The sequence below is a fragment of the Gopherus flavomarginatus genome, chromosome 7 (assembly GCF_025201925.1).
Source record: "Gopherus flavomarginatus isolate rGopFla2 chromosome 7, rGopFla2.mat.asm, whole genome shotgun sequence".
In the NCBI taxonomy this organism is placed as follows: Eukaryota; Metazoa; Chordata; order Testudines; family Testudinidae; genus Gopherus; species Gopherus flavomarginatus.
In genome coordinates this window covers 96,339,101-96,366,036 of record NC_066623.1, presented here as the reverse complement: position 1 = coordinate 96,366,036, position 26,936 = coordinate 96,339,101, and the positions used below count along the sequence as shown (strand labels likewise).

General features: G+C 42.8%; 1 protein-coding gene across 9 annotated transcripts; it reads left to right on the top strand.

Moving 5' to 3' along the window:
* The first annotated feature begins 2,746 nt into the window (after positions 1–2,746).
* LOC127054805 (methylcrotonoyl-CoA carboxylase beta chain, mitochondrial-like) lies at positions 2,747–25,863 on the top strand. 9 transcript variants are annotated; one of them, XM_050961026.1, is made up of 13 exons: positions 2,747–2,978; positions 4,260–4,598; positions 6,491–6,687; positions 9,317–9,495; positions 10,851–10,931; positions 13,534–13,712; positions 15,260–15,452; positions 16,857–16,948; positions 19,157–19,313; positions 21,288–21,410; positions 22,107–22,255; positions 23,731–23,812; positions 25,514–25,863. In XM_050961026.1, the coding sequence occupies exons 1-13, from the start codon at positions 2,773–2,775 to the stop codon at positions 25,595–25,597; spliced, it is 2,061 nt and encodes a 686-aa protein (XP_050816983.1). In that variant the 5' UTR covers positions 2,747–2,772; the 3' UTR covers positions 25,598–25,863. The 9 variants fall into 9 exon arrangements, with proteins under 9 accessions (XP_050816983.1, XP_050816984.1, XP_050816986.1 ...); XM_050961027.1 differs by having other exon boundaries at positions 21,288–21,411; positions 22,201–22,255; XM_050961030.1 differs by having other exon boundaries at positions 2,896–2,964.
* The last annotated feature ends 1,073 nt before the right edge of the window (positions 25,864–26,936 follow it).

Below are 26,936 nucleotides of genomic sequence, written 5' to 3'. Positions count from 1 at the left end.
AAGGCCCTTACACCGGCAAACAGTAATTTTAATTCTTTCTTTTATACCTCTATAACTAACTAAGTAATAAAAATACACCTAAATTCTTAAAGTACAGGCCTTTGCAAACAGGCCTAAATATCTATATCCTAACACAAATACATTCTGCTCGCTTAGAGTGAATTTCTGTCACTCCCTCCCCCTTCAATCATCTGTGCAGTTCCCCTGTGCAGTGAGCCAGGAAATAGAGAGGCCATACCAGGGGCTGTTGTGTAGACTATGGAGTTGATTGCCATAGCAGTCTACTTATCGTAACACATATGAAGGAGAAAGGGTGGTGGCTGGACCAGGGGAGAAGTGAACAGTAGGTCTGCAAAATGCCCACAGCCACTGATCACAAATCCTGGTGCAGAAAGGCCCCACCCTTCTCCTGACCTTCCAGCTCTGAGGATTCACTACCCCTACAGTGCTAAACTCCCCTGGTCCTTTCACTCAGGATACATCTGCACTGCAAATGAAGGTGTGATTGCAGCACTGGAAGGCTTACTTGGGCAAGTTTTAATCTAGCTGGCGTGGATAACAATGGTAGTGAGGACAGGGCAGCACAGGTCATTCAGTCCAATACAAGCCCACTGTGGACTCTGGTATGCACTCAGGTTGCTGACGCTCACCAGGATCTGTGACCCTATGTTGTCACTACTACTGTTAGCTATGCTTACTAGCTTAAACTAGCATGACTATGTTAACCTCATACCTTCAGCATAGGTTTCTACATCTTTAGCTATTCGCTGGTGGTAACAGTAGGATTTTATACTCTATGTGGGCCAGCCAGTAGAGGGAGATACAATCTCATATATTTAGATGAAGATTGTAGCGGGATCCTTCACATTGCCACTAGGGTGGTTTCAAAAACTTCCACAAGCATTTCTCCTCTTAATAAATTAATAACAATAGCACAGACTATTATGTGCATTTCCAATGTAAAACAGAGTCTATAGACCTATAATAATTTAAAATAAAAAGTCTTCAAAATGATTGTTATTGCTAATAATATTTTAATATTATAAAAAAATTATTTTACTCTCAAACTGTTTCTTCCACCTATTTTGGGAAAGTTATATTCAGCAATGTATTAGTCATTGCTTAATTATCTTTAAGAAGTCTTATTAATATGTATGTATGAAGATCTATCTGGCAGGAATGCATTTTAATGATGTCGCTGAAAGGCAACAAGCTATAATTTCAAGAAGAGTGTTATGTCATGACTAAACAATGGCAAACTCATTAAAGCAGCCCAGAAATAGTGTGCTGGGTGGAAGTAAAAATTCAAATCCATTTTAATATTTTAATTACAATCTTAATTAGAAAATGTTTAGACATCTTGCCTGCATAGTTAGAAAAATCAAATTATTTAGAAATATCCCTGCTGGTAAAAGTATTTAAAAATGTAGACTACAGCTTCCAGTCCCATTATGGGCAGCCTGTGTAAAACCCAAATATGAAAGGAATAGTTGGAAACTAAACATTAATTAGTCTCAATCAAACTTAGAATTTTTAAGTAATTAAAGCACAAGGCCTACAGTCTCAGCAGAAAATAACTAGAAGCTCCAGTGCATAGGCTGTAATGTTCCATATAAGTAAATAACAGTCTACACTTTAAAATCGAGGACAGCAGTGGTTTTCAATCTTTTTTCATTTACAAACCCCCAAAAATGTTACATGGAGGTGCAAACCTTATGGAAATCTTAGACATAGTCTGTGGACCCCCAGAGATCCGTGGACCACAGGCTGAAACCCACTTCTATACATCACATGTAACGGCATCTATTTTTTGTACCCACTATGGGTGCTTTACCTTTTATGTAGCTTTTTGTGATGGATATCTGCTTCTTCTCCTAAGGTAAATCATCAACACTTAACATAACCCTACCCAATGCTTTCTGAACAACCCCACTAAATCTAAGGAGGCAACATGCCTAAATACAAATATAAAAGGGCAAGAAGAAAATAGAACTGCGAGAGTTAATGAAGGGAGAGAGGCTGGGAAGAGAATGAGAAGGAAAGCAGGGAACAGAGAAAAGAGAAGCATAGAAGACCAAGAGAGGAGAAAACAAGAACCTGGGATTCACAGAGAGGGTACTTACCAAACTGTCAAATTGTGACACTATGAATAGTGAGGGGTATCACAGAAGCATCGATGAGAGTTCAAGTGTGTCACTGAAACACATAGTGAAATCCTTCATGTAAGATTGAACTGCCTTGGACTGAATACAAAACAATGCAAAAAAAATAAGTGCAACTTGGCTGATCTGTACTTGAATTGGCAAGGGGTGAAATGGAAAAAGGAGACAGAAGGGCAGTGAGTCAGAATTAAATAGGGAGAGAAGGGAAGAGGGAACTGATGGAGATGGCACAGTGAGAAATAAGGCAACAAGGATTTGAGGTGGGATAAGAGAAGAGAGGACAAAAGAAAACAGACACAGGAAGAGAAAAGGACTCAGAGGAGAACAGATAAAGAGGAAAAGCAGGTGGAGATGGAGGTAGAGCCAAAAAACAAAAGGCATTTTAATAGCCCATGCAGAGACCTCTGCAGATCAGGCCAGGCAATAAGCAAAAGTGAAGGCTGGCTGACTTCCTCCGTTACCCATCCTGAACATTTGGGAGACTGTCACACACCTGCTACCAGCTTTGCTGGGGTGAGGGGTCAGTTCATGGCTGAGCAGGGGGAGATTAGAGGTAAAGGCTGGGTGGCAGGGTAGCTGGACATGGCACCTGCTCTCTGGGACTCTGTGGATGGCGTGGTGCTGCCTCTCCCAGATCTACTATCAGAGAGAGAAGCAGAGCTCAGATCCTGCGGCTCCGCGCCCAGGCCCCTGCAGCCAGGCTCCAGGAGAATCCCCTCAGCTGGGACGAGTACAGGGCCTATGTCCCACAGCTGACCAGCTATGGCCCCACCCCCAGAGGACAGCCCGAGCAGACACAGGGGTGGGATCCTGGCAGTGAGTGGCGTGTGCAGGGCCCTGGAGCGCGCTCCGCGGGCTGATCGCCCGGCAGCTCGGTCGCTCTCTGGGGCGGGCAGCAGGTCAGGGGCTCCTGAGCCCAGGCGCGAGCTCCCGAAGGCGGGGGGGAGGGGCCTCGCCCCAGGCCAGTAGGGGCCTCGCCCGAGGAGTTCTGAGCGGCCGCAAGGGGCGGGGCCCGCCCGGGGCCCGCCCGCCGGGACCGGACGCGACGCTCTGACTTTCCCTCGGAGCGAAGCTTTGCTGGGGGCGGGGCGGGTTAGGGGGCGAAGGGCGAAACGGGGCATGGCCGGGTCCTGCTGCCTCAGAGCTCGCTGCGCCCAAGGGCCTGGGAGAGGGTCTGCGGGCTGCCCCCGGTGGGTTCTCCGCCCTCCCTCTCACGGCGCCCGGCCCGGCCCGACCCGGCCCGGCTCGGCTCGACTCGGCTCCCTTCCCCGCCGGGAAGCGTCTCTGCGCCGCGGTTAGGTGCCTGCACAAGCCCGGCTGCGCCAGCGCTTCCCGCGCCCGGGATTCAGGCCCGGCTTCTGCTGCGGCCGATTTCCGGGGGCGCTGGGCACCTGGCAGAGCAGCCGTGGGAGGGGGCGGGGTGGTTGGTCACGGCTGGCTCAGTTCCCTGCATTGCTCAGACTTCCTGTGTGGCGGGGCAACTCCCAGCTGTACAATGGGCCGGGAGCCACATATGAACGGCCAAAGGGGTCGGAGCAGTGGTCCATCTAGTCCCTCTAGTAGGGGCTGGTGTCAGGTGCTCCCCAGGGAAGGATCAGAACAGGCAATAAAATACGTAAAAGACATTTAAAAAAAAAAGCAGGCCCTTAGTGTGGAGCAAGGCTAGCTCGCACCCTGTTGTTACTGGTGTATAAAGAAAGTAATTCTCATACCTATCTGCTTGTTAATAACTGAAATCTGCTCTGTAAGTGGGTGAATGGTTGCATTCACTTGGGGGTGCCAACTCTGCCACTGATCGTTTGCACCGTTCTTGGAGCCTGATTTTCAGACATGCCCGACACCTACAGTTTCCAGGGTAGTCTTTTAGGAACTAGAGATGCTTTGTAACTCTAAAAATAGTCTACTACTCAGTAAGCATTTAGTTCACTAGTAAGAAATGTTAAATAGATTAAAAATAACTTGAATTTAGATTTTCCAAGCTCAGCATTTGACAATTGTCATGTAATGTGATCTGCTTGTTAGTTTTCACCCTTTTAATTGAGAGATCTGTGCATTTGAATTCTGGAAATAAAAAGCTGTTTCTCCTTTAATTCTTAGAGCCATGTGGAACAATATCACTTCATGCTCACTCTGGAGACTCTCTCCTCGCTTCATGGCTTCAAGAATCCAAACCTTAACTCCTTTATTCATAAGAAATTATAAGGACTTCTGCAAAAACAGACAGACAATATGGACACTACGAAATAGTCTCTGCCAGGTTATGAAAAAGACTGTCCTCACATTGAAATGTAATACGATTTCCCATCGTTTTTTAAGTAACAAAGCAAGATACAGACAGTATACAAAAACCTTCCCTGTTTTAGATGGAAGTATCCCTTCTGTATGTGAACATGTGTTTGAAGAAAACTTAAGGAATAGTGAGGCTTGTATTCAAAGGTAATTGGCCATTTCTGTAATCATTTGGCAACGTTAGTATGTATACAAACTTGACTCTACATGCAATAGCCTATATAGCTAATTTTTAAAAATCTAGAAATTATAATTTTTAGCAAGTTTTTTTGCCACCTGAAAGTTTTAAATGGTTTTTTTTGCTGGGGGTTATGGATACAGGCTATTTGCAAGGTGTTTGCTCAGCTCTTTCAAATGTCAACCCACTTATGTAGTTGCCTAAATATCAATTGAGGTGTCCAGTGTTAGGCACCCAAATTTAAAATATTTAGCCATGGTGTATTATTTTGCATATATTACTAAAAAGTAATTTTCTAGAACTTCATAAAATGTGCCTTGTATTTAATTTTTAATGCAAAGATGGTGGTGACTCATACATTTTCAAAACTCCAGTGAAATAGTAGATGACAGTTATCTCAATTAGTCGTGATTCACTGATAAAAGGAGGAAAGTGATTCATTTCTTTTATGTATTTGTCCTTCAGGATCATATGGCAACAATTCAAAGGTCTTTACTCAGAAGTATGCTCCACAAAAGCAAAACTATGTAAAAGATATGGTGCCCCCCTGTGGTGGTATTTAAATAGTTACTTATCTACTTAAATAAGCTACAGAATTGTTCATATATTGTTTGGTCAAACAATGCTCTTGGTTAAAAGTGGAACTTGGAGTTGAAAATATGTATTTAAAAATGTTTTACTTAACTTTTAAACTGAGATGATTTCAGAAAGCAAATTTACTTTTCACCATTTATTCTGTTTCTTATTTACACTGTGCTTCTCAGACAAAATTAGGCTAGTCAGATTTAGTTTTGTGAAAGTACAATGCTGCAGTGTTCACTTGGTGTAAAACATTCTTTCTGCAGTGGAGTTGGACATAATTCTTTTCCTGTCTGTGCCAGTGGATAAGCTGTTTTCAGCACTTGTTGAGGGGAGCCAGAGAAGAAGCCAATGAATGGTTCCTTTTTCTAGAGTAGCAGAACTCAAAAAGTAAGGCTTGCCAAAAACTGAATTAAGGCTGGTAAACTATGATAATCAATATTTGCTCTGCAGTGAAAATTCTAATCAGCAAATGCTCAATATCTCTCAGGATCAGATGCTTCAGCTGTGACAATCAGTAAGTGCTCAGTCACTTCTTATGCCATGGCAACACTGGCGCTTTAAAGCGCTGCAACTTTCGCGCTCAGGGGTGTGAAAAAAACACCCCCTTGAGCGCTGCAAGGTACAGTGCTGTAAAGCCTCAGTGTAAACAGTGCCGCAGCGCTGGGAGCACGGCTCCTAGCACTGCAAGCTACACCCGTAGAGGATGTGGAGTACGTGCAGCGCTGGGAGAGCTCTCTCCCAGTGCTGGCGCTGCTACCACACTCGAAACTTCAAAGTGCTGCCGCGGCAGCGCTTTGAAGTGCAAGTGTAGCCATACCCTCAGTACTTAGATTGAGCTGTCTGTACAGATGGTAACTTGATCCCATAAGTAATTTAAAATATTTAACATTGGATGTGTATGGCAATACCAAGGAAAAGACTATAGCTTTAATAAGTTCCAGTAACTATGAACAAAAGCCATAAACAGAATTTATTTTGACTGTTTTCTAAACTGTCTTTTTTTAGGCTTGGGAAATCTAACTTGTGAAGAATCAAACCAAAATGTCTTATTCCTATAAAATATCTGAGCTTTTTTTGTCTCCCTTGCTTAATTTGGTTGTGGTGAACTAAATTATAATATAATAATTAACTGAAAATAACTTCCAGAGACATAATCCAAAAATGATAGTTTATGTCAAACATTGGTGTGACAACTGGGTAGTTTATTTAAGTACCGTATTAACTTACTAAAAGAGTAATAACTGTATTTCATTAAATTAAGCTTTGTCTTTGAAATCAGATATTCAGAGTTGCTTTGCAAGGTCAGTAAAGGAGGTGGAGAGAATGCAATCTTGCGTCATACCCAAAGGAACAAGAAGTTGCTTGTTCGTGAACGCCTAAGAATGCTTCTTGATGATGAACCTTTTCTTGAGCTGTCCCCTTTTGCAGGGTTTGATTTGCCATATGGTGATGTTCCTGCAGCTGGATGCCTCACTGGTAAGATTTGTGGCCTCTATAGTTGGTGTAATGTGAAAAATCATTAGATGCATAATAAGGAGTTGTGCTTTTTGTTTAATTGTTAATAAATCTGAATATAATTAATATAGATTTTGAGCTCTTAAGCTGAATATGTTCATTGTTCTCTAGTTCCTTTTAGCAATCATAAAGATAGATTGAGGTTGAGAGTCCAGTTCTGTGCCACACCTGTGTCAGGCACAGCCCAGGGGAAGAAGGAAATGAATGTTTTTAAACCGCCCAGATTCTGGACTGGTTGGGGGGCAGTATGGACCCCGGGCATAAACTGGAATAATGCTGTAAGTGCTCTGATTTACAGCAGTCCTTCAAGGGCTGATTATGGGTTGCTGGACTGCTTAGAATCTCTGTAATGGCATGTACTATGGAGATACCCCATCCTACCCACTGCTGGAACTCCCCCTGCACTTGTGTTGAATGTGCTATATTATTGGTTTAATATTTTGTCCCAGTTACAGCAGTGACTGATTTCTGTCTCAAAGGGTTAAATGTGACATTGCAAACACTTTAACTAAAGGCTGCCCCATCAGAATGAGGGAGCTTGAGCCCCTGAGTGATTAACGCAGGAACTGTGGCTTTCATTAGTGAGCTGTTCTCAAACTACCAACTTGGCATTTGGGTTCTTTCCAGTAGGTATTCAGAATGCATCACCAATTATGCCTGTGTACCACTGTTGGACTCAGGAGTCTCTTTGCTGCTGCTATGACCACCCAAAAAGTGTCAGAGGTTACTTTCATGCTCTATAAATAAGTATTCACTTAAAATGAAATTCACCCAATTCAGAGGGCCCACCCAAGCCTCTGTGTGCACAAGCCCTTTGTTTAGTGTTGTTACAGGGAAACCTTGTCATGGGCACTCTACCTATAGGCAGGGGCGGCTTTAGCAAGTGCAGGGCCCAATTCATACTCATCCGGCGGCGCTCCAGGTCTTCGGCGGCTCTTTGGCAGCGGGTCCGTCACTCACTCTGGGTCTTTGGCAGCACTCAAGGACCTGCCGCCAAAATGCTACTGAAGACCCAGAAAGCTGCCAGGTGAGTAAAATTAAAAAGTTGCCGGCGTGGGGCCTGATTCTGGGGAATCGGGCGAATCAGCCTAAAGCCGGCCCTGCCTATAGCCATCCTCATTAGTACAGGCTCAACCCGCTCAGGTTTCCCTCCGTCCACCCATGGATCTCTCAGTAGCAAATTCAGACATTTTATTTATGTAAAGTGTCACAGCTCACAGACTCCTTCATAGTGAAAACAGTTCCTCTGAAAACCCTGAAGTATAACAAGATAGCAACTCTTCAGTCCTGTTCAAAAGTCAATGCTCCCTGCTTACCCGCCTAAGAGTTATTAGCCTCTCTGTCCCAGTTCCTTTTGCCCCTGAACTGAATCTCCACTCTTGAGGCCACCCACTTGTGCGTGCCAAGAATTGCTTCACTCATTTTTTGCACCAACTAAGCTGGTTCGTATCCTTATTTCTAGGGGCCTGTGCACAAGTTTTCCTATATCTTGGCAGGATTCCCCAGCTCTAGTCAGTTCTCCTCAGTACACATCACCAGCAGCAAAAAGTTACTGCTGTCTTTCAGGTCTTCAGCAGCTTTTCCTCAGGTTGTTCCTGCCATCTGTTCTAAGGCAATTCTTACCTGCCCTTTCTGTCTCTCCTTAGACTGCAGATGCCTTCTCTTAAGTCTAGTTGTGTGGCAGCTGACTAGTCACAGCTGCTTTGGACCTTGCTCCCCCTTAAAGAATCCAGTCATAGCTCAGTGGTTTGAACATTGGCCTGCTAACCCTAGGGTCGTGAGTTTAATCCTTGAGGGGGCCATTTAGGGATCTGGGGCAAAAATCTGCCTGGGGATTGGTCCTGCTTTGAGTAGAGGGTTGGACTAGATGACCTCCTGAAGTCCCTTCCAACCTGACATTCTATGATTCTATGTTGAATCCTGTACTTAGAGTATTATGTTGGCCCTCTCCATTGGGGAATTTTTTCTGTAAAAACTTAAATGACCCACTTGGAAGGGTGGTGAGCAAGCACATACTCTTTTAAATGAAAAGGGAGTGAAATGAGATGAATGCTTGGGGATCATCAGTTCAGGGCTTAGTGAATGCCTTCTGATAAAATAATTTGCCTTGTTGCATTTGAAAGTGCAGTTCTGTGATGAAAAGCAGCTGGAAGAATGGTATAATGAGATTCCATATTTATTGTCTCACTAATTCTTTATCAGATTTTCTCAGTTTTTACGCATTTTTTCCCCTAATTGCCAGTCTTGCACACTCATCTGGAGAGCTGGGTTCTTTCCTCATGAAATGTCAGTAGCAAAGATGTTCCAGGTCACATTGTTTTCATCTGTACCATGCCATTAGCCTTCATTCTCATTTTTCAAAATAAGACCACGCTGTAAGGCCACAGAGTAGGATGTGTCTCCTCCATACAGTATGTATGGCTTCATTGGCATGGGGAAAATGCTGTAGAAAGCCTTACTGACATGCTGCTACTACTGAAAAGAATAACATGCACTTCGGCTTCCTTGTTTAGTGTATGAAACTGTTGCAAAAGGCCTACACTTGGGTTATTACAGAGCCCTTGATAAATGTCTGTGGGCTCTGTTTCAGGAATTGGAAAGATCCGTGGAGTCTGGTGTGTCTTTATGGCAAATGACGCAACAGTTAAAGGCGGGACCATTTATCCCATTTCAGTGAAGAAACAGCTAAGAGCTCAACAAATAGCCGTTCAAAACAGACTTTTATCGGTATATCTAGTTGACAGCGGGGGAGCATTCCTACCACTACAGGTAATATTGGAAAGGGCATATTGTATGAAAATAGCCATTTTTTATCTGCATCAGATTACAGGCAGTCCTCGACTTTACGACATTTGACTTAAGATGAACAGCACTTATGACGTTTCTGAATTGACACCCTGATTTGGTTTTGACTTTACGATGCTCTGTCCCGCAGTGGAGTGGATTGCGGTTTTGAGTTATGACGTTTTGGCTTACGACGCAATTTTCAGGAACCAATTGTGTTGTAAGTCTGAGGACTGCCTGCAATTTCTAGAATTGCAGTGCATAACGAGAAGTGAATCTCGTTATGCTTTTTTTGGCTGGCTGACTTTAACTTTTGTCCAAATTATACTCTACTTGAACTCTGCATTCAAATCAGAGTCTAGGAGATGTTTCTAACATCCAGGACAGTGGAAGTCATTCTGACTGATAATGCATCTAAGTGAAGCCAACATGATCAACATTTAGAAACTCGAGTCTCTACATGGGAACAAATTGTGGACTCAACAAACACTGGGAGCTCAAGTGAAGATCCCCTTGGTCTTCAGTGTTTTCAGTTTGTATTTTCAATATGAAAAAGTTTTGCAAAGACAAAGTAATTTAATATAAAGTTTGTATTAAGAATGCAGAGAAAATTGCTGATAAATAGGCCTGTTAAAAATAAAATGGAGACTTTTCGTCCTTACTGTAATATGAGGAAGAGGGTTCGCAGAGATCATTTTCACTGCATAGAATTCAAGTTTCTGCAGAGAATATGAGTACTCTTAGTACACGTGACTTCTGCTGAAAAGCTAAAGTTGTGCCATCTCAAACAGAAGGCAAAGCTTTGTAGACAGTAACCATCACTGAGCCTGTTATTGAGTCAGCAGGAGCGCTGTATGATTAAAACAGTGTCTAGTTTAATTCTGAATCCAGAAATTGCATTGAAAACAAAGGACAAAAAATAAACTTTCTTGAATTCATTTCAGAAATATAGAATGAACATGAGCTCTCTTATTCCCTGACATTCAGTCTGTGCCCATGTATCTAATGAGAGATGGCTTCTGTGCCTCAGCTGCCCTTGAATTTGAATAGGTTGCCTTTTCACAAAGCTAAGATCTGTGACCTCTCTCTGCCTTGTACAGCACAGAAGGCCATCGTTATTTTTGTTGAATTGAGTTTCAGGTGGGCAGTGCATACAATAAAGATTAAAACAGTACCTGAAAGTTATACATTATGATTCCTAACAGTGGTCCTCTGTGAGTCAGATATGCTGTACAACTTGTTTGCTTTTCTCTTTGTCAAAACTAAAGGCAAAGTGTTGGCTTTTTAAAATAATATTGAAACGCTCTGGTAAAAACGGTGTCTTTTCTCTACGTTATCAGGCAGAACTCTTTCCTGACCAGTCTCATGGTGGCCGAGTATTCTACAATGAGGCAATAATGTCTGCTATGAAAATCCCTCAGGTACAATGTCATATTGGATCTTTATAAAGAAAGCATATGTGTTTAATGGATTTATGGAAAATGCTTTATTTTCAGTAATATAGCTTCTAGAACTAACACTCAGATATGCAAAAATACTTTGTAACATCTAGGTTTGTGTCAGTTGAGGGGGAAAAAATCAAAAGGGAAATTATATAGTAGAAATATCACATTTCAGCCTGAAGGATCCCAAAAGTGCTTAACAAACTCTGTATAGCAACACTGAAATGCAGTTCTGTTTTGGAATGGGCAAAGGGAAATTTTGGCCAAGGACACCAGAGCAAATCCCCACTTAGGAAAAACACCATTTGCTCCTTAATGTCCATGCAGAAAAGACAGGCCCTGACACACACACAGTAAACTGCATGCCAGTCAGTTTATCTGTATTGGAAGGTTGTGTTGACAGTGGTTGACAATGATTAGATTTGTATCTGTGGTTCTAAGGAATCTAGTTGTTTCAGAGCTGAGAGTTACACTATGAAGTTCTTGAGGGCAGCAGAGGTGATTAAGTATGGATTAGTGGGGATGGCCTAAAGCTAAAGGGGACCTAGGTCAACCAAAATATGGGGTCCCAAATCTGGGTGTTGACAGCTGATTGAGGGTTGGGATTCTAATCACTGGGAATATATAAGTGAGTTGGAGGTGCTTGTGGGGTATGCGGAACAGTATGACAGGTGAAGGACAGGGAATGCTGAGAGGATTTGGCAGCTAGTAGGAGGTAGTTAGAGCTTTTCTGGACCAAGAAAACAGCTGGTGCCCTATTCCTAAAGATGAGGTTCTGAAACTTCTTCCTAGTTAGCTAGATGGGGACGCATCTGACTCACAATTCATTTTTAGGTGACAAGAGGCTTTCAAGGATGGCTGCCTAAAACTTAAAATTTATCATCATTGTACTAATCATATTTCTCTAGCCTTTTCCATCTGGAGGTTTTAAAGTACTTTGCAAACAATAATAAATTCAGAGGCGGTAATATCTCCATTTTATAGATGTGGAAACTGAAGAAAGAGAGCTTAAATCTAAAGTCACACAGAGATGGTGGCAGAGCTAGTCCCTTCACACCATGGATGGGCAAGAGAGTGAAATGCCCAAAAGTGTAGAGGTTCCATTGGAGTAAGAGTCTCAGATTGGCCATAATCCATCACTGTAGACAATGAAAATTATTTCCCAGCAGTAGATCATGATAATGACGCTAACACTCTTAGAGAACAGCTTAGTAAAATCTCACTTTTTTTGCTGATTTTATCTGTTTACCAGTTGATGGAAATTAAGGGGGATAGAGTTGGGGGTAGACTTAGGGCAGCGCTGGCAGAGAGGCTCCCAGTGCTGACAGTTGGTTGGCAAGGGGGCTTCCAACATGGCTGAAGGGCCCAAGAGACCAGGCACAAGATGCAGGGGAGGAGGATGAACCTCCAGCTGTGGGGTGCTGCTGAACAGCTCTTGCCCGGGCATGCTCCTGGATGGTGAGAGAGGGAGCGGGGCCATGAGAATGGGGGCTGCAGAGGGCTCCTTGCATGGCCGAGGGACTGGTGATGCCTGACCCTGCAGCCACACGGTGTGGGAAAGGCTGCTGTCCTGGTAGGGGAGAGCAGAGACTTTTCTCTCAGCCCCCCCACCCCATCCCCCAGTCAGGGCTCTGTTCCCAGCCACAGGGGAGGCCACCCTGCGGCTTAATGGCTCCTGCAGAGGGTGGCCTCTCCTGCCACTGATGACTCATCCTTCTCCTTGTGGCCCTGGACAAAGGTTTCTGCTCTGCCTTTCCAGGTCAGTAGCCTGCCCCACACCTTCAGCCTGCAGAGATTGGGTGTCACTGGCCCTGAGACAGCACAGAGAGCCCCCCCTGTAGCTTTGCTGTCATTGGGGTGAAAGAGCTGGGCTGTACCAGCGGGGCTGCAGAGTGCTTTCTGTGCAGCCACAGGCCGTTGACACCTGATCCCTGCAGGCACAAGGGTTGGGGGAGGCTGCGCTCTTCGTCATTGTTGAAGATGAGTATTTCTTTCCACTTGATTTCATTCTGGCAGCTGAAATTGACATTTATTGACATTCGTCAGTTAAATCAAATCCTGCCAAACCTACACATAATCTGTAAGATTCAGCAACATTACTACTGCAGAGAGGTCCAGTGTCACACTCATTAGAACCTCTTGTCCATGTACAGTTTTCATGTATTTCCCGGTGCACACACCTCACCTTCTACAGTGAAAAACATTTCTACCACTGGGGAATAATGAATGAACATGTTTAAAATAAAATATATAAAAATTATTGGTAATACAAGGTCTTGGGCCAGGATACAGCTCCCCAAAGTTACTTGAGAAAAAGCTTTTGTTTTGTGATTGCTAATCAGTTAACTAAGAGCAACAAATGATCTCTTTTAATGTTCTTTCATTACATTAGAATTCAGCAGCTGACTAGTTCAAAACAATTTTAAAATAAAAGACTTGTTTAGAAAGTCTTGGAGGATTTTTAATTAGCTGCATAAAGAGCGTAAATCTCAAAAGTGCCTAAAATGGCTTACTACTGCAATTACCATAGTGTCCCTGCCCAAGCATTCTCCTTACACAAATGTCTTGTTTTATCCCCTAGGTGGCGGTGGTGTGTGGTTCTTGTACAGCTGGGGGTGCCTACGTTCCCACCATGGCAGAGGAAACTGTGATTGTAGACAAAATCGGTAGTATGTTTCTTGCTGGCCCCCCTTTGGTTAAAGCTGCCACAGGAGAAGATATCTCTCCTGAGGACCTAGGAGGAGCCAGTATGCACTCTAAGTAGGTACAATGTTTATAAAAAATGGGGCTCAAATAATATATTTAGTAACAGAAGATATGCCTGATGCCTGCAGTGACAGGACACTGTCTGATCCTAAAGATAGGAAGTATGCCTCGAAAACACATTAGAAATTATATGTGAGTGACTTTAAAGAGCCTTTTTTTGCGTACATGGGAGTGCGATAGTGCTAGAGAGAGATTCATTTTAAAAAGAACCCACCAAACATATAATGTAACGTAAGTGTGTAAGAGCTAAGTATTGTTATAATTTTTGTAATTTCTTATTTTACTATTTGTGCTCAAACAACCTCTCCATTTCAGGGCCTGCTCCTCAGACCTTACACACTTGACTTCATTAGGAGTTCAATAGAGACTCCAGGATTAGGCCCATAATTGGAACTTACCATCACACAGTATCTGAAGAGGAAGAAAGCTATTGATTTATTTACATCAGCAGAGAGGAAGGATGGTCCAGTGGTTAGGGTGCTAACCTGGGATTAGGGAAACCAGGTTCACTTCCCTGCTCTGCCACAGACTTCCAGTGTGATCTTGTGCAAATCAGTTAGTCTCCGTGCTTCAGTTCCCCATCTTGCAGGGGTTTTATGAGGATAAATGCATTTAAAATTTGTGAGGCACTGAGATACTATGACAGTGGGGGCCAGATAAGTACCTAATTTGGAGGCATTAAAGTATTTCATTGCAAGAAAGAAGCTGGATGCTTGTAAAACAGCTGGAGAAAAGGAGCCAGCTTTTCTGCCTCTACTAGTAATCCTTGCCGCCTGAGAGGAAATGTGAGCTGAAGGGACTAGAGACTCTAGCAGGACAGTTCCAAGTATCTAAACACTTCCTTATTATTTTTCCATGTAAGAAATTGCTGTAGTTGCCAAAAGAATGTTTTGCAGTTCCAGATAGGAGGGGAGGTGGGTTCTGTCTTCACTGTGCTCTGCATTGGAAACATCTCCACTGCTCCCTGGCATGGCAAACTCAGAAACTCTACTCCAGAGCATGCTGGGCTGGATGCTGTGATTGAACAAAGGTTAATCTGAAGGTTTGGGGTATCCCAGTGCCATTCAGATAAATGGGACAGTGCAGTATATGAAAAGTTGGTTTCTTTATTTCCAGTCCTGAAATGCTGCTGGTGTAAAGAGATTACAAAAATTATTTTTCTCTTTATCATTTCAAATGTTGTATCTGAAATATATTGAAGATGAGTACAAAAGCTTTTTCCTTTAATATGGCTAACCACCAAAGAAATACAGGGAGAATTTTTCTCCTCTCCTCTCCACTGTGGATCTTTTGTTGTTTAGACTGCAGTTGTTCCAGGCACACAACTTGCATTGACTTATATGAGAGATCTGCACCTGAAGCAAGAACAAAAATGCACAAAGTCCTGATTGAGTCTAGAAGATCCACAGTGCAGATGTTAGAAATGATTTTTTTCCCCTTTAATCTGGGGTTAGCATCAGTCCTTAATTTTTCAATAATGTAGTCTCATGTCCTGAACTTTCATTTTTACCATGTATTTCTAAAATGTCTTTGTCCCTCAGAGTCAGTGGCTGTGTTGACCATTTTGCATCTTCAGAAAAGGAGGCATATGAATGTGTTAGAAATATTATTTTGACGCTAAATTATGAACTTCCACCAGAGGAAACTTTAGAGTATGATGATCCTCTGTACAGTGCTGAAGAGCTTCTGGGGCTTGCACCACGAGGTTATAGCTATACTCTACATATAAAACCGGTAAGGAGGACAAATGCTACAGTAGTTCACAATTTTTAGGTGTCTTCTTAATCCAGTATCTGCATATTAAAAGAAAACATGCTACCTTTCTTTGGAGGATTCATTTGTGAATCCTAAATCACATGAAATACTCAGTGTTGCATATTGTTGTTGCCAAGGACCTGACTACTACGTCAGCTCCTCTTTCTGTCTTAAATATATTTCAAAGTGTAATGGCAGAGGTTCCTCATGGTTGTGTAAAAAAACAAAAAGTTAAACACTTTGTAGAGACAGGGCCGGCACTTCCATTTAGGTGACCTAGGCGGTCGCCTAGGGCACCAGGATTTGGGAGGGTGGCAGACTGCTCCTGTGGACCTCCCGCAGGCGTGCCTGCGGACGGTCCGCTGGTCCCGCGGCTCCGGTGGAGCATCCGCAGGCACACCTGCGACAGGTCCACTGGAGCCGCGGGACCAGCAGACCATCCGCAGGAACGCCTGTGGGAGGTCCACTGGAGCCGCAGGACCAGCGAGCCTAGGGCGCCAAAAACCCTCGCACCGCTCTTGTGTAGAGAGTAGAGTAACTGCACCAAATAATTCTGCAAGTACTACTACTCCCACATGCCGAGGCATGTAGAAGCTTGGAGGGCTTCAGAATTGGTGTGCTTTGCATCTTTTTGGCTATTTAAGGAACTGCAAATCTATGGAAAATGGTTTTGGTGCTTGTTATCCATTTCCCAGTAGACAAAGCTACACATCACAGAAACCATTCTTACAATTGGCACCAACTTTCACCCTTGCTGGTAGTCTCAGTTAAGAGGTCAAGGAACAAGTGAATTAAGGAGTCTGACTCCCTCCCATCCTTTGGTAGTCCCTTCAGATCAGACACATTAGTGGGGCAGGGTAGGGAAACTTGGACTGTCACTTCTCATGTTATAGGTGGTCTGTGGATATACAGAGGATTTTGGTCTCCAAGGATATTAATCCTGCATCTTTTGCCAGCAGTAAATTCTAACATCTCAGGGGTCTCAGCTTCATTTTGAAATGGTCCTCTTAGAATACACCTGAAAAATTTATGAGCACATGTGGTTTAGTGCAGAGTTACCAGGAAATCGCACTCAAAAAAGCCTTTTTTTGCTTGCGCAAATGTGGGGTTTTGTTCACGTGAATGACTGTTCACAAACTTTTTAGAGGCCGAGTTTAAAGTTTGTTTCTGAGTAGCAGGTAATCAAGTCCTAACAAAAGTTTGTTTTCATGCTCATTGCATATTTTTAGATTTAAAAGTTTTTTAAAGCCTGAAGGACTATGTTGATCTACTCTGAGATTCTGAATAGCACTGGCTGTAATTTCTGGTTGGACGGAGCGTAAGTTTAGAAAGACATCCAATCTTGATTTAAGTTTCTGTTGAAAACAAGTAATTTCCTTGTAGATTTTGAGCCGTCTGATAGATGGAAGCAGGTTCCAGGAATTCAAAGCTGAATATGGAACAACATTAGTAACAGGATTTGCCCATATGGAAGGGTAAGACTGCAAGAGTATATTAAAAAAAAATCACTCTTTTGGTTAAGATGCTTTTGTATCATTATTAAATTGTGTAGTATGTCCAGTTAAAAAACAAACACCTTAAGTTAGAGTTCTGGATGGTTCAAGTGATTGATAATAAGATAGCTTTAGTTAGCCTAACATTTTACCTCTAGATTCTGAATTCAGACTTGGCCAAGTCAGTAGTGGTGGAGAACCATAGCAGGATGATGGCTGTTTTGTGGCCTATGTGAAATGAGTTGGTGATTCAGTCCAGTGCCTAGGTGGACAGGTGTCCACGTCTCAGCTGGTACTTTGCTGGCAGTCTCAGCAGATTCATTAAGCAGTGAAGAGGCTTGGAGAGTGAACCTCTCAAAGTGGCCCCTGTAGAGCAGGGCTGAGGTATATGGGTGAGGCAGTGTGAGTGAGCTTGCATTGCCAGTTCCTGTACTGTGCCACTTCAGTGGATAAGAAATTACTTCATCCTCTAGGGCTGTTACTCTGGCACATTTTACCAGCACTGAATTCACTCACAATCTTTAAAAGATCAAAATAAATATTTTAGGCCCATTTTGTGAGTCAGAGTAACCTCTGATATGATAGCCCTTTTCTCCTTAATAAATGTTAAGTTTATCACTAAACAGTGCCAGAAGATAAATCATTTTGCTAGAATTGATATAGCATGCTACTCTGCTTAACGGTCAGGTTAATTGATTTTCCTTTGAGACAAGAGGAATATTTGAGGCATACATTCCATTATACTGAAAAGACGAATTATACTGTTGAGTATATTGGGCAAGTATATGTTGCTTGCTGCCATTAGCAGTTTGAGAGTTTGTCAAGCCGAGACCATTCATAAGCAGCCATCTTTAGAGTTCCTAGTATTTACTGGCCTTGTGTGTCCTGTTGAATTTCTTATTCAGACTCCCTGCTCTAAACATATCACAGCTTTGGCAAGACTAATCTTCGTAATAAACTAGAAACCTGGTTTAAGCATAGACTTGCAGCTGAGTGTGCAGCATAGTACAGAAAGTCCATTATCACTGCAGAAGGTACAGCATGCATTGCAAAACATGTTTGTTTTCCTTTTAGCTGCACAGTTTATCCTTCAGAATCTGAGTAGGATTTGCTCATGAATAAACTAGAAAGAAATAATAATCACAGCCTGATCCTTTTTTCTGGCAACAGGAATTGAGACTTTGACATTTAAACTGGTCCAGCCCGCCCTTTGTTTTTTTACCATGTAGAGCCCCAAAGTCCTAACCCCATTAAGCAGCATTTTTGGGCTAGCATTTAGGACATTTAATGAAACAAGTCATTGTTAACTAAACAATATAAGTTGGATGTGGGGAAGGAGAAGGTGGTAGTAAATAAATTTTTAATCTATTTTCAAGCGTTTCCAAAGCAACCAGCTCTGCATGAAAACAGGGCTTTCAGTTAGAGCACGAAGAGTGGCCTCTCGTTTATGTTAGACTCTTTGTGATCTGTTGCTTAAATCATCAGTATTTGCTAAAACAGACCATGTTACGTTATTGGATACACTCAGTAAGTACTTATCTTGTGATCTTGTTTATTTGGAAGCACAAACATATATGACAGGCCTCTGTAAAGTTGAACCTTAGGCGTCAGAAATATAGATCCTGATTAAAATTTGTGGTTTTGAAAGACGTTTTATAGAGGAAGAATATTTGACATGTTTTGTTTGATATAAACATTACTTGGTGGTGGTTGTTTTTTAAGAAACTTCAGAAATAAAAAAGCTTTTCAAATTTTTTTTTTTTGTTTCAAATGTAAATGTTGAACATTGGATGTTAACTAGAGACAAATTGTATGTCACACTAAGTGATGAGGAAGAGAGTCAGGACTCCTGGGTTGCATTCATAGTTCTGTCCACTATCTCACTGTGACCTTGAGGAAGTCACTTAACATTTCTGTCCTTCATCTAAGTGTATTTATCTGTTAAATGGGTATAACATTACCCTGCTCCACAGGGATGTTGCAGACTCCATGTTAGTAAAGCACTTTGAGATCCTCGAATGAAGGCAGCATGCAAGTGCAATTTATGTATTATTTTGAGTCTCTCTTGAAGATGCTCCTATAGGACTGATGCTAGTACATATGGATATTATTTTTGTTAGTTTACTACAAACAACACTTTTACCAATCTCAGTCTACAAAAACGAAAGTGTTCCTATATGTGTTTGTTAGACACCTTGTTGGGATAGTGGCTAACAATGGTGAGCTGACTCATGATGCTTCTCTAAAGGGCAGCCACTTTGTACAGCTGTGTAGTCAGCGAAGCATTCCCATCCTGTTTCTCCAGAATACTGCTCCTCATGCACCAGAGCCAACAAGTCTCTCACAGGTATGGTACCGTAATTCAAGAATGAGAAGGTAGTTCCCAGTTCTTGTCCCGACTCATTTTTCACATTGACAAAGTCACTATTTGTTATGAATCACAATCTTTGTTTCAAACTTATTCATTTTGATAAAACCAGCTGGGGTTATTAAGCATTTTATTCTTAGACCTACATTCTAGGGCAGGGGCGAGCAAACTTTCTGGCCTGAGGGCCGCATCAGGTTTCAGAAATTTTATGGAGGGCTGGTTAGAGGAGGCTGTGCTCCCCAAACAGCTAGGGGTGGCCTGGCTCCTGCCCCCATCTGACACCCCCCCCTGCTTCTCGCCCCGACTGCTCCCCCGGACTCCTGCCCCATCCACCCCCCCCTTCTGTCTGTCCCTTCACTGCCCCTGGACCCCTGCCCCTAACGTCCCTCCTCCCCTAACTGCCCCCCACTGCCCCATGCAACACCCCCTCTTCTTCCTGACTGCCTCCCCGAGACCCCTGTCCCATCTAACCACCCCTTCTCCCTGTCCCCTGACCACCTATGGAACTCCCACCCCGACTGCTCCCAGCCGCCCTATCCAACCCCTCCTCTCATTCCTGGCTTCCCCCCGGGACCCTTGCCCCATCCACCCCCTCCTGATCCCTGACTGCCCCCCGGGACCCTTGCCCCATCCACCCCCCTCCTGCTCCCTGACTGCCCCCCAGGGCCCCTGCCCCATCCACCCCCCTCCTGCTCCCTGACTGCCCCCCAGGACCCCTGCCCCATCCACCCCTCCTGCTCCCTGAATGCCCCCCAGGACCCCTGCTCCATCCTCCCCCCTGCTCCCTGAATGCACCTGGAACCCCCACCTCTGACTGCCTCCTGCTGCCCCATCCAACCCCTCCTCTCCTTCCTGACTGTCCCATCTAACAACCCCTTTACCCTGACCCCTATCCACACCCCCGACCCCTGACCAGCACCCCAAACTCCCCTGCCCTCTATCCAACCCCCCGATCTCTGCCCCCTTATCACTGCCTGGAGCACCAGTGGCTGGTGATGCGGCTGCACCAGGACAGGCAGCTGCGTCACCTGGCTGGAGCCAGCCATGCGCTGCGCAGCACAGACCGCCGGGCCAGGCTGGGCTCTGCAGCTGCTCTTCTCCAAGAGCTCACAGCCCCACTGCCCAGAGTATTGTGCTGGCAGTGGGGCGAGCTGAGGCTTCAGGGAAGGGGGATCAGCGGGGGAGGGGCCGGGGGCTAGCCTCCCAGGGCAGGAGCTCAAGGGCCAGGCAGAACGGTCTTGCAGGCTGGATGTGGCCCGCGAGCTGTAGTTTGCCCACCTCTGCTCTAGGGTCACCATTTCCCCTTAGTATTACATTCATCCACATTCTCTTGCTTGAGCAACACTATCCATTTACCTGGGGTGACACGGTGTCCAGCCTTCGCTGCTAGTAGTAAAACCGAGCACTCAGCGCTTTTCATCTCAAAATATTATCTTGTCAGTTCTCACAACAGCCTTCTCAAGAAGGTAACTAAGTATTATCTCTATTGTACAGATGGAGAAACCGAGGCAGAGAGTTACTTGTCCAAGGCCACAGAGAACATAAGGGTAGGCTTAGCCCTAGGTTCTGTGAGCAGAGAACTCCTCCCTCTGTGCACCTATTTCTTCCCCAGCCCTACTCTTCCTGTATGCCCCAGCATTTGAGATCAAGCCTGGTACAGCCGCAGTGCATCTAAGCTTTACTAGGCTAGAGAGAGCCAAAGTCACTCCAGGGCTTATATAGCAGAGCAGTGCTCCACTACCAACACAGGCTATGATTATTTTACTGATTTATAGTTTTATGGCATATGCTGTATGCATATGCCCTTCCTAATTTACTTGTTCTGAAAACATTGATCACTTCGAATTTTATACAAAGAAATCCTCAGATGCTTTTATAAGTTTGCTTGGGGTGAAGGGAATCTAGAAGAAATATTTAAGAACTACACTGACTTCATCTGTATTTTAATTTCAGGCAGAGGATCACACCAATAGATTAAAGGCACAGGCCTCTATGATGGCTGCAGTTGCTTGTGCTGCTGTGCCCAAGATAACCCTTGTAATTGGTGGCTGTTACGGGAATGAAAGTTATGCCATGGTATGGTTAATATGTTGGATAATATTTGACTTGTCATAGGTTTGTCAATGTGGTTCAGTCTGCCATTGGAACATGTAATTCCATTCATTATTGTAATAATTTTTAATATAAGAGCTGCTTTATAAAGTAAGTTTCAGAGGGGTAGTTGTGTTAGTCTGGATCTGTAAAAGCAGCAAAGAGTCCTGTGGCACCTTATAGACTAACAGACGTATTGGAGCATGAGCTTTCGTGGGTGAATACCCACTTCGTCGGATGCATATAAAATGTAATATATTATATTATATTATATTATATAATGTAAAATATTGTTAATGCTTTTTTATATGTAGATATAAACAAAGACATTTTAAAAAATGCAACAGAAAAATTAAGCAAACACAGAACATGCTAAAACTTGTCATTTTGGTTCATACCTTTAAAGTCGCACATTATTGCAGGGATTGTGATTAATTCAGTTTAATATGTTGAAGTGTTTTAATTGATCTCTATAAAGACTTGAAAGAATTGGTTTAAGTCTGATAGGATCATGTACCAATGGGGAATATACACACCTTTAAAAGCCATTACATTTTGTTCTTCAGGGACCTGACTGCAGCATCCTATCTGAATGGCTCATTTTAGTTGTTAAGCTCTTGGAGAATGAATAGCGTGTCCCATTTATTTATTTTATTTTATTTTATTTTATTTATTTTTAAGTGTGGGAGGTCATTTGATCCAAACTTCCTGTTCCTGTGGCCTAATGCAAGAGTTGCCCTTGTGGATTCAAGACATATTTCCACATTCCCACAAGCTAGAGATGACGACTGCACAGGAGATGACTCAGAGTTAATGCATCTAAAAGAAAAGTAAGTACTGAAAATAACCCCCTTAATTATGATTAATTAAATTAAATTAAATTAATTTCACTTTTTTAGTTTTGTTACCTTTCAGATCAACACACCTACTAAATATCTCACCAACCAAAGCAGATCTACTTAAAAAAAAAAAAAAGGAAAAAGAAAAAGAAAAAGCCATTGCATTGCCTCATACATTGATGAAAATCTAACAAACAAATATCAGTGTTAGTTATAAAACATTGTTTTATATTAAGTAACCTTGCATATTTAGGTTTATATTAAGAAACCTTGCATATTTCCTTTGCATGTGGTATTACTGTCTTTCTGCAAGATTCATAGATTCTAGGGTCAGAAGGGACCAATGTGATCATCTAGTCCGACCCCCTGCACAAAGCAGGCCACAGAACCCTACCCATCCACTTCTGTAACAAACCCCTAACCTATGCCTGAGTTACTGAAGTCTTCAAATTGTGGTTTGAAGACCTCAAGCTGCAGAGAATCCACCAGCAAGTGACCCATGCCCCACGCTGCAGGGGAAGGCGAAAAACCTCCAGGGCCTCTGCCAATCTGCCCTGGAGGAAAATTCCCTCCCTACCCCAAATATGGCGATCAGCTAAAACCCTGAGCATGTGGGCAAGACTCACCAGCCAGCACTCAGAAAAGAATTCTCTGCAGTAACTCAGATCCCATCCCATCCAACATCCCATCACCAACCACTGGGCATACTTATCTGGCGATAATCAAAGATCAATCGCCAAAATTAGGCTCTCCCATCATACCATCCCTTCCATAAACTTATCAAGTTTAATCTTAAAGCCAGATATGTCTTTTGCCCCCACTACTCCCCTTGGAAGGCTGTTCCAGAACTTCACTCCTCTAATGGTTAGAAACCTTTGTCTAATTTCAAGTCTAAACTTCCTAGTGTCCAGTTTATACCCATTCGTTCTTGTATCTACATTGGTACTAAGCTTAAATAATTCCTCTCCCTCCCTAATATTAATCCCTCTGATATATTTATAAAGAGCAAGCATATCCCCCCTCAGCATTCTTTTGGCTAGACTAAACAAGCCAAGCTCTTTGAGTCTCCTTTCATATGACAGGTTTTCCATTCCTCGGATCATCCTAGTAGCCCGTCTCTGAATTCAAACTGGAACAGGTTCAGAGACGGGCTACTAGGATGATCCGAGGAATGGAAAACCTGTCATATGAAAGGAGACTCAAAGAGCTTGGCTTGTTTAGTCTAGCCAAAAGAATGCTGAGGGGGGATATGCTTGCTCTTTATAAATATATCAAGATGGCTTAGGGGTCAAATTCTGTCCTTAGATATGTACTGGACATTCACTGATTTCTATGGTAGCTTCACACATGCATCCCAGAGTAGGATTTGTGCCTCAATCACTTATGCTTCTGTTTCTCTGCTTTGACTTATCCAATGAATTTCCTATCCTGGAATTTTAAAACTTCTGAAATACTCTCTTATCTAGGCTAGAGGAAGAAAGCAGTGCATTTCACTCCTCTGCTCGACTCTGGGATGATGGCATAATACTGCCACAGAATTCTAGGAAGGTAGGTTTTTTTCTTACATTAAATGCACATTCCACATAAATCATTCAGGTTCTTCTCACCTTTTCTCTCCATGCCAATCTATCCAAAATGGTCCTGTTGCAGTCCTCTTCCATTCTGGTTACTTTGATCATGGAACCTCCTTGAATTCCTTAATTGGCTTCGATCTCCTAGAAGTTTCCTTTAAGGCCCTATATAATCTAGTCTTCGCCTACATCTCCACTTTTTTTTTTTTTTTTTTTTTTTTTTTTTTTGGTAATTCCTCAATCCCTAAATTCTTCCCAATCCTTTCTCCTTGTGCTGCATTTCTCTTTCTTCTACTCTTGGCTTCTAATTTGCCCCTTATTCTTGGAATGGTCTTCCTGTTCTTACCTGCTGTGCATCCACTTATTCAGATCCTTCCTTAAAACTCACTGCTTCCCTTTGTGCCTCCTCACTATCTGTATGACCTGGACACTTGTCCTTTGTTTTGTCGTATTATTTATTAATAAATATTTCTTTAAGAGCCTAATGTACTCTATACTTTGACACAGTAAGCTCTTGTCCCACTGATATATATTTATGGCACCATATAAGTGACTTTTAATATTTTCGTTGGCATTTTGTGGCAACTCTGTTATAGGAGACTGTATCTTTCACATATTTGAGCTGACAGACACACATAAATAAATCTGGCTAGAAATTAAATTTGGAAAGAAAAGTGCACAGTAATCAGGGAGCTATCCATACCTTCCCAAGCAATTCCACTGGGACACCAAAGTTAATTTTCCTTGCCATTCTGAGCAGGCCTTTTACTGTACCATGTTGCCTCTTGCCCCAGTTCTCACTCTTAGTTGCAGATATCAACCTAAATGGAGAAATGTGTGCTCACAGCTAAGCCTAACTAATAGGCCTTTCTGTGGTAATATGCTCTTAGTGGTGGGGTGTTCAGTGTTAAAGCAGGACCAATAAACAAGAGAAAAATTTCAATATTTCAATAAACAAGAGAAAAATTTGTAGCGAACTTTGGGAACAGAGTCTCTCTACATCAAACCATGCCAAACATGATCTGAGTCTCTATAAATCAGTATATTTAGAACAAGAAAAATCAGTCACATTCTAATATAGAAATTGTAATTTCCTACTTTAAAATTTGAATGAATGAAAGGATCTTATTTTTCAAGACAAAAACTGGACAAGATATTGATCCATGGGAGACGAAGAAAAAAGATTTTCGAAAAGATTGTCTTGAGAAAAGGAGCAGGATAGTCAGTTCTTCTGTGCAATTGGGAATACCAATAGTGCAGAGTTGTAATCATATTTGGATTGGATGATCAGGGAAATGAATATTGTATATTGGTCAAACAAAAGGGGTGGGGCAAGATAGTTTAATAATAAAAAATATATACTTTTTTCACTAGTTATGTCAAATTAATATTCTTTCTTCACAGTTGCCTAAAGTAGAGTGACATCTGTTTGCTCCACACAGTCTATTGATCTCCCAAGGACATTTTTCCCTCTTCCTTCCCCCAGCAAAATATTTCTGTCTGTTTTTCTTCTACATGTGCATATGTTAGTTTTTGACAATTCATCATTTTTAAGCATCAGTTGTTCTACGAAAGAGATAAAAACAAAAGTATTATCTGAGTTTCTAAATATAATGTAACTTCTAGTATTTGCAGTTTCTGGAGGATTAGTTGCTTATCCTGTTTTCTTTTTCATCAGGTGATTGCACAGTGCTTAACGATTATGAAACAGCAGAAGTACCAGATCGTATCTCTGCAACACAACCCTGTTATCAGACTGTAATCAAACTACCATTTGCAAATAATTGGATTTTTAAGAATGCCAACATACAATTTTTTTAAATGGAAGTGATTTTCTAACAGTTTGATACCTTTAGTATAACTTGAATTAGTTCTAGAAACTGTCAATATACGAAAAGGAAGCTCAGATTTCAGGCTGTTTGGATTAGGTTTGTATTTTGATCCCTCTTGCGCTAGCAAATTTGAAAATTATATTGTATGAAAAGAAAAAAGAAAATGCAATTAATAAACTTTTGGATTTTGACACTTGTTCTGTGTAAAGAAATAAACTCCTCTTTGTGCAAAAACTATTATTGGGTTATTAACATTCACACTTTGTATATAAAATGTAAGAGCAAAGCTGTAGTGTCTCAGTCTACAATAGAAAAAACAATGAAAAGTAATAAAAATTGAGTGCAAGCTGATACTAAAAATAAAAGCATTATTCTTCCCTGGATATTTGCTTTAAAGTCACTATACCAGGGGTGGGTAATCTACAACACGGGCCGCATTCAGCCCTTCAGACATTTTTAACCTGGCCCTTTAGCTCCTACTGGGGAGCAGAGTTCAGGGCTTGCCCTGCTCCAGCCCCAAGCACCACCTCCAGAGCGCCCATTGGCCGGGAACTGTGGCCAATGGGAGCTGTCCGGTCATGCCTCCATGTAGGAGCTGGAGTGGAGACATGCTACTGCTTCCAGGAGCTGCTTGAGGTAAGCGTTAACCAGAGCCTGACCCCCTCCCATGCTCTAACCCCGTACCCCATGATCCCCCCACTCCCACCCTCTGAACCCCTCGGTCCCAGCCCGGAGCACTCTTCTACACCCCCCAACTCCTCATCCCCAGGCGCACCCACCTCTGCACCCCTGCCCCTTCCTGGAGCCCCCTCCCACACCCTGAACTCCTCCTTTCTGGCCCCGCCCCAGAGCCTGCACCCCCAGCCAAAGCTCTCACCCCTTCCCACACTCCAACCCCCAATTTCATGAGCATTTATGGCCCACCATACAATTGCCATACCCAAATGTGGCTCTCAGGCCAAAATGTTTGCCCACCCATGTACTATACTGTCAAACTTCTCAGCATTCATCAGTGTAAATGGGGGCTGAAGGGATCCTTCTGGCTTCTGAACTAGTTTGTTGTGGAATTGTCTTTTATGATGCACTATAAATAATCTGCATCAGTGAGAGTCTGACCCAGTGCCCTCTAAATGTAACAGGGGTCTTTCTGTTGACTTTTAATAGGCTTTGGATCAGACCAAACATTCAGAGATCGTCTCTCCATTTAGCCAGTGCTAGGTGTTCAGTTAGTTAAAGGACACACGGTGAGTCAGTGAATAGGGCACTGAC

Coding starts and splice junctions, on each gene's coding strand:
- LOC127054805 (XM_050961026.1), top strand. CDS start 2,773: ATGGCGTGGTGCTGCCTCTCCCAGATCTACTATCAGAGAGAGAAGCAG. Junction 10,932..13,533: donor CTGCTATGAAAATCCCTCAG/GTACAATGTCAT, acceptor TTTATCCCCTAG/GTGGCGGTGGTGTGTGGTTC. Junction 21,411..22,106: donor GGAATGAAAGTTATGCCATG/GTATGGTTAATA, acceptor TTTATTTTTAAG/TGTGGGAGGTCATTTGATCC.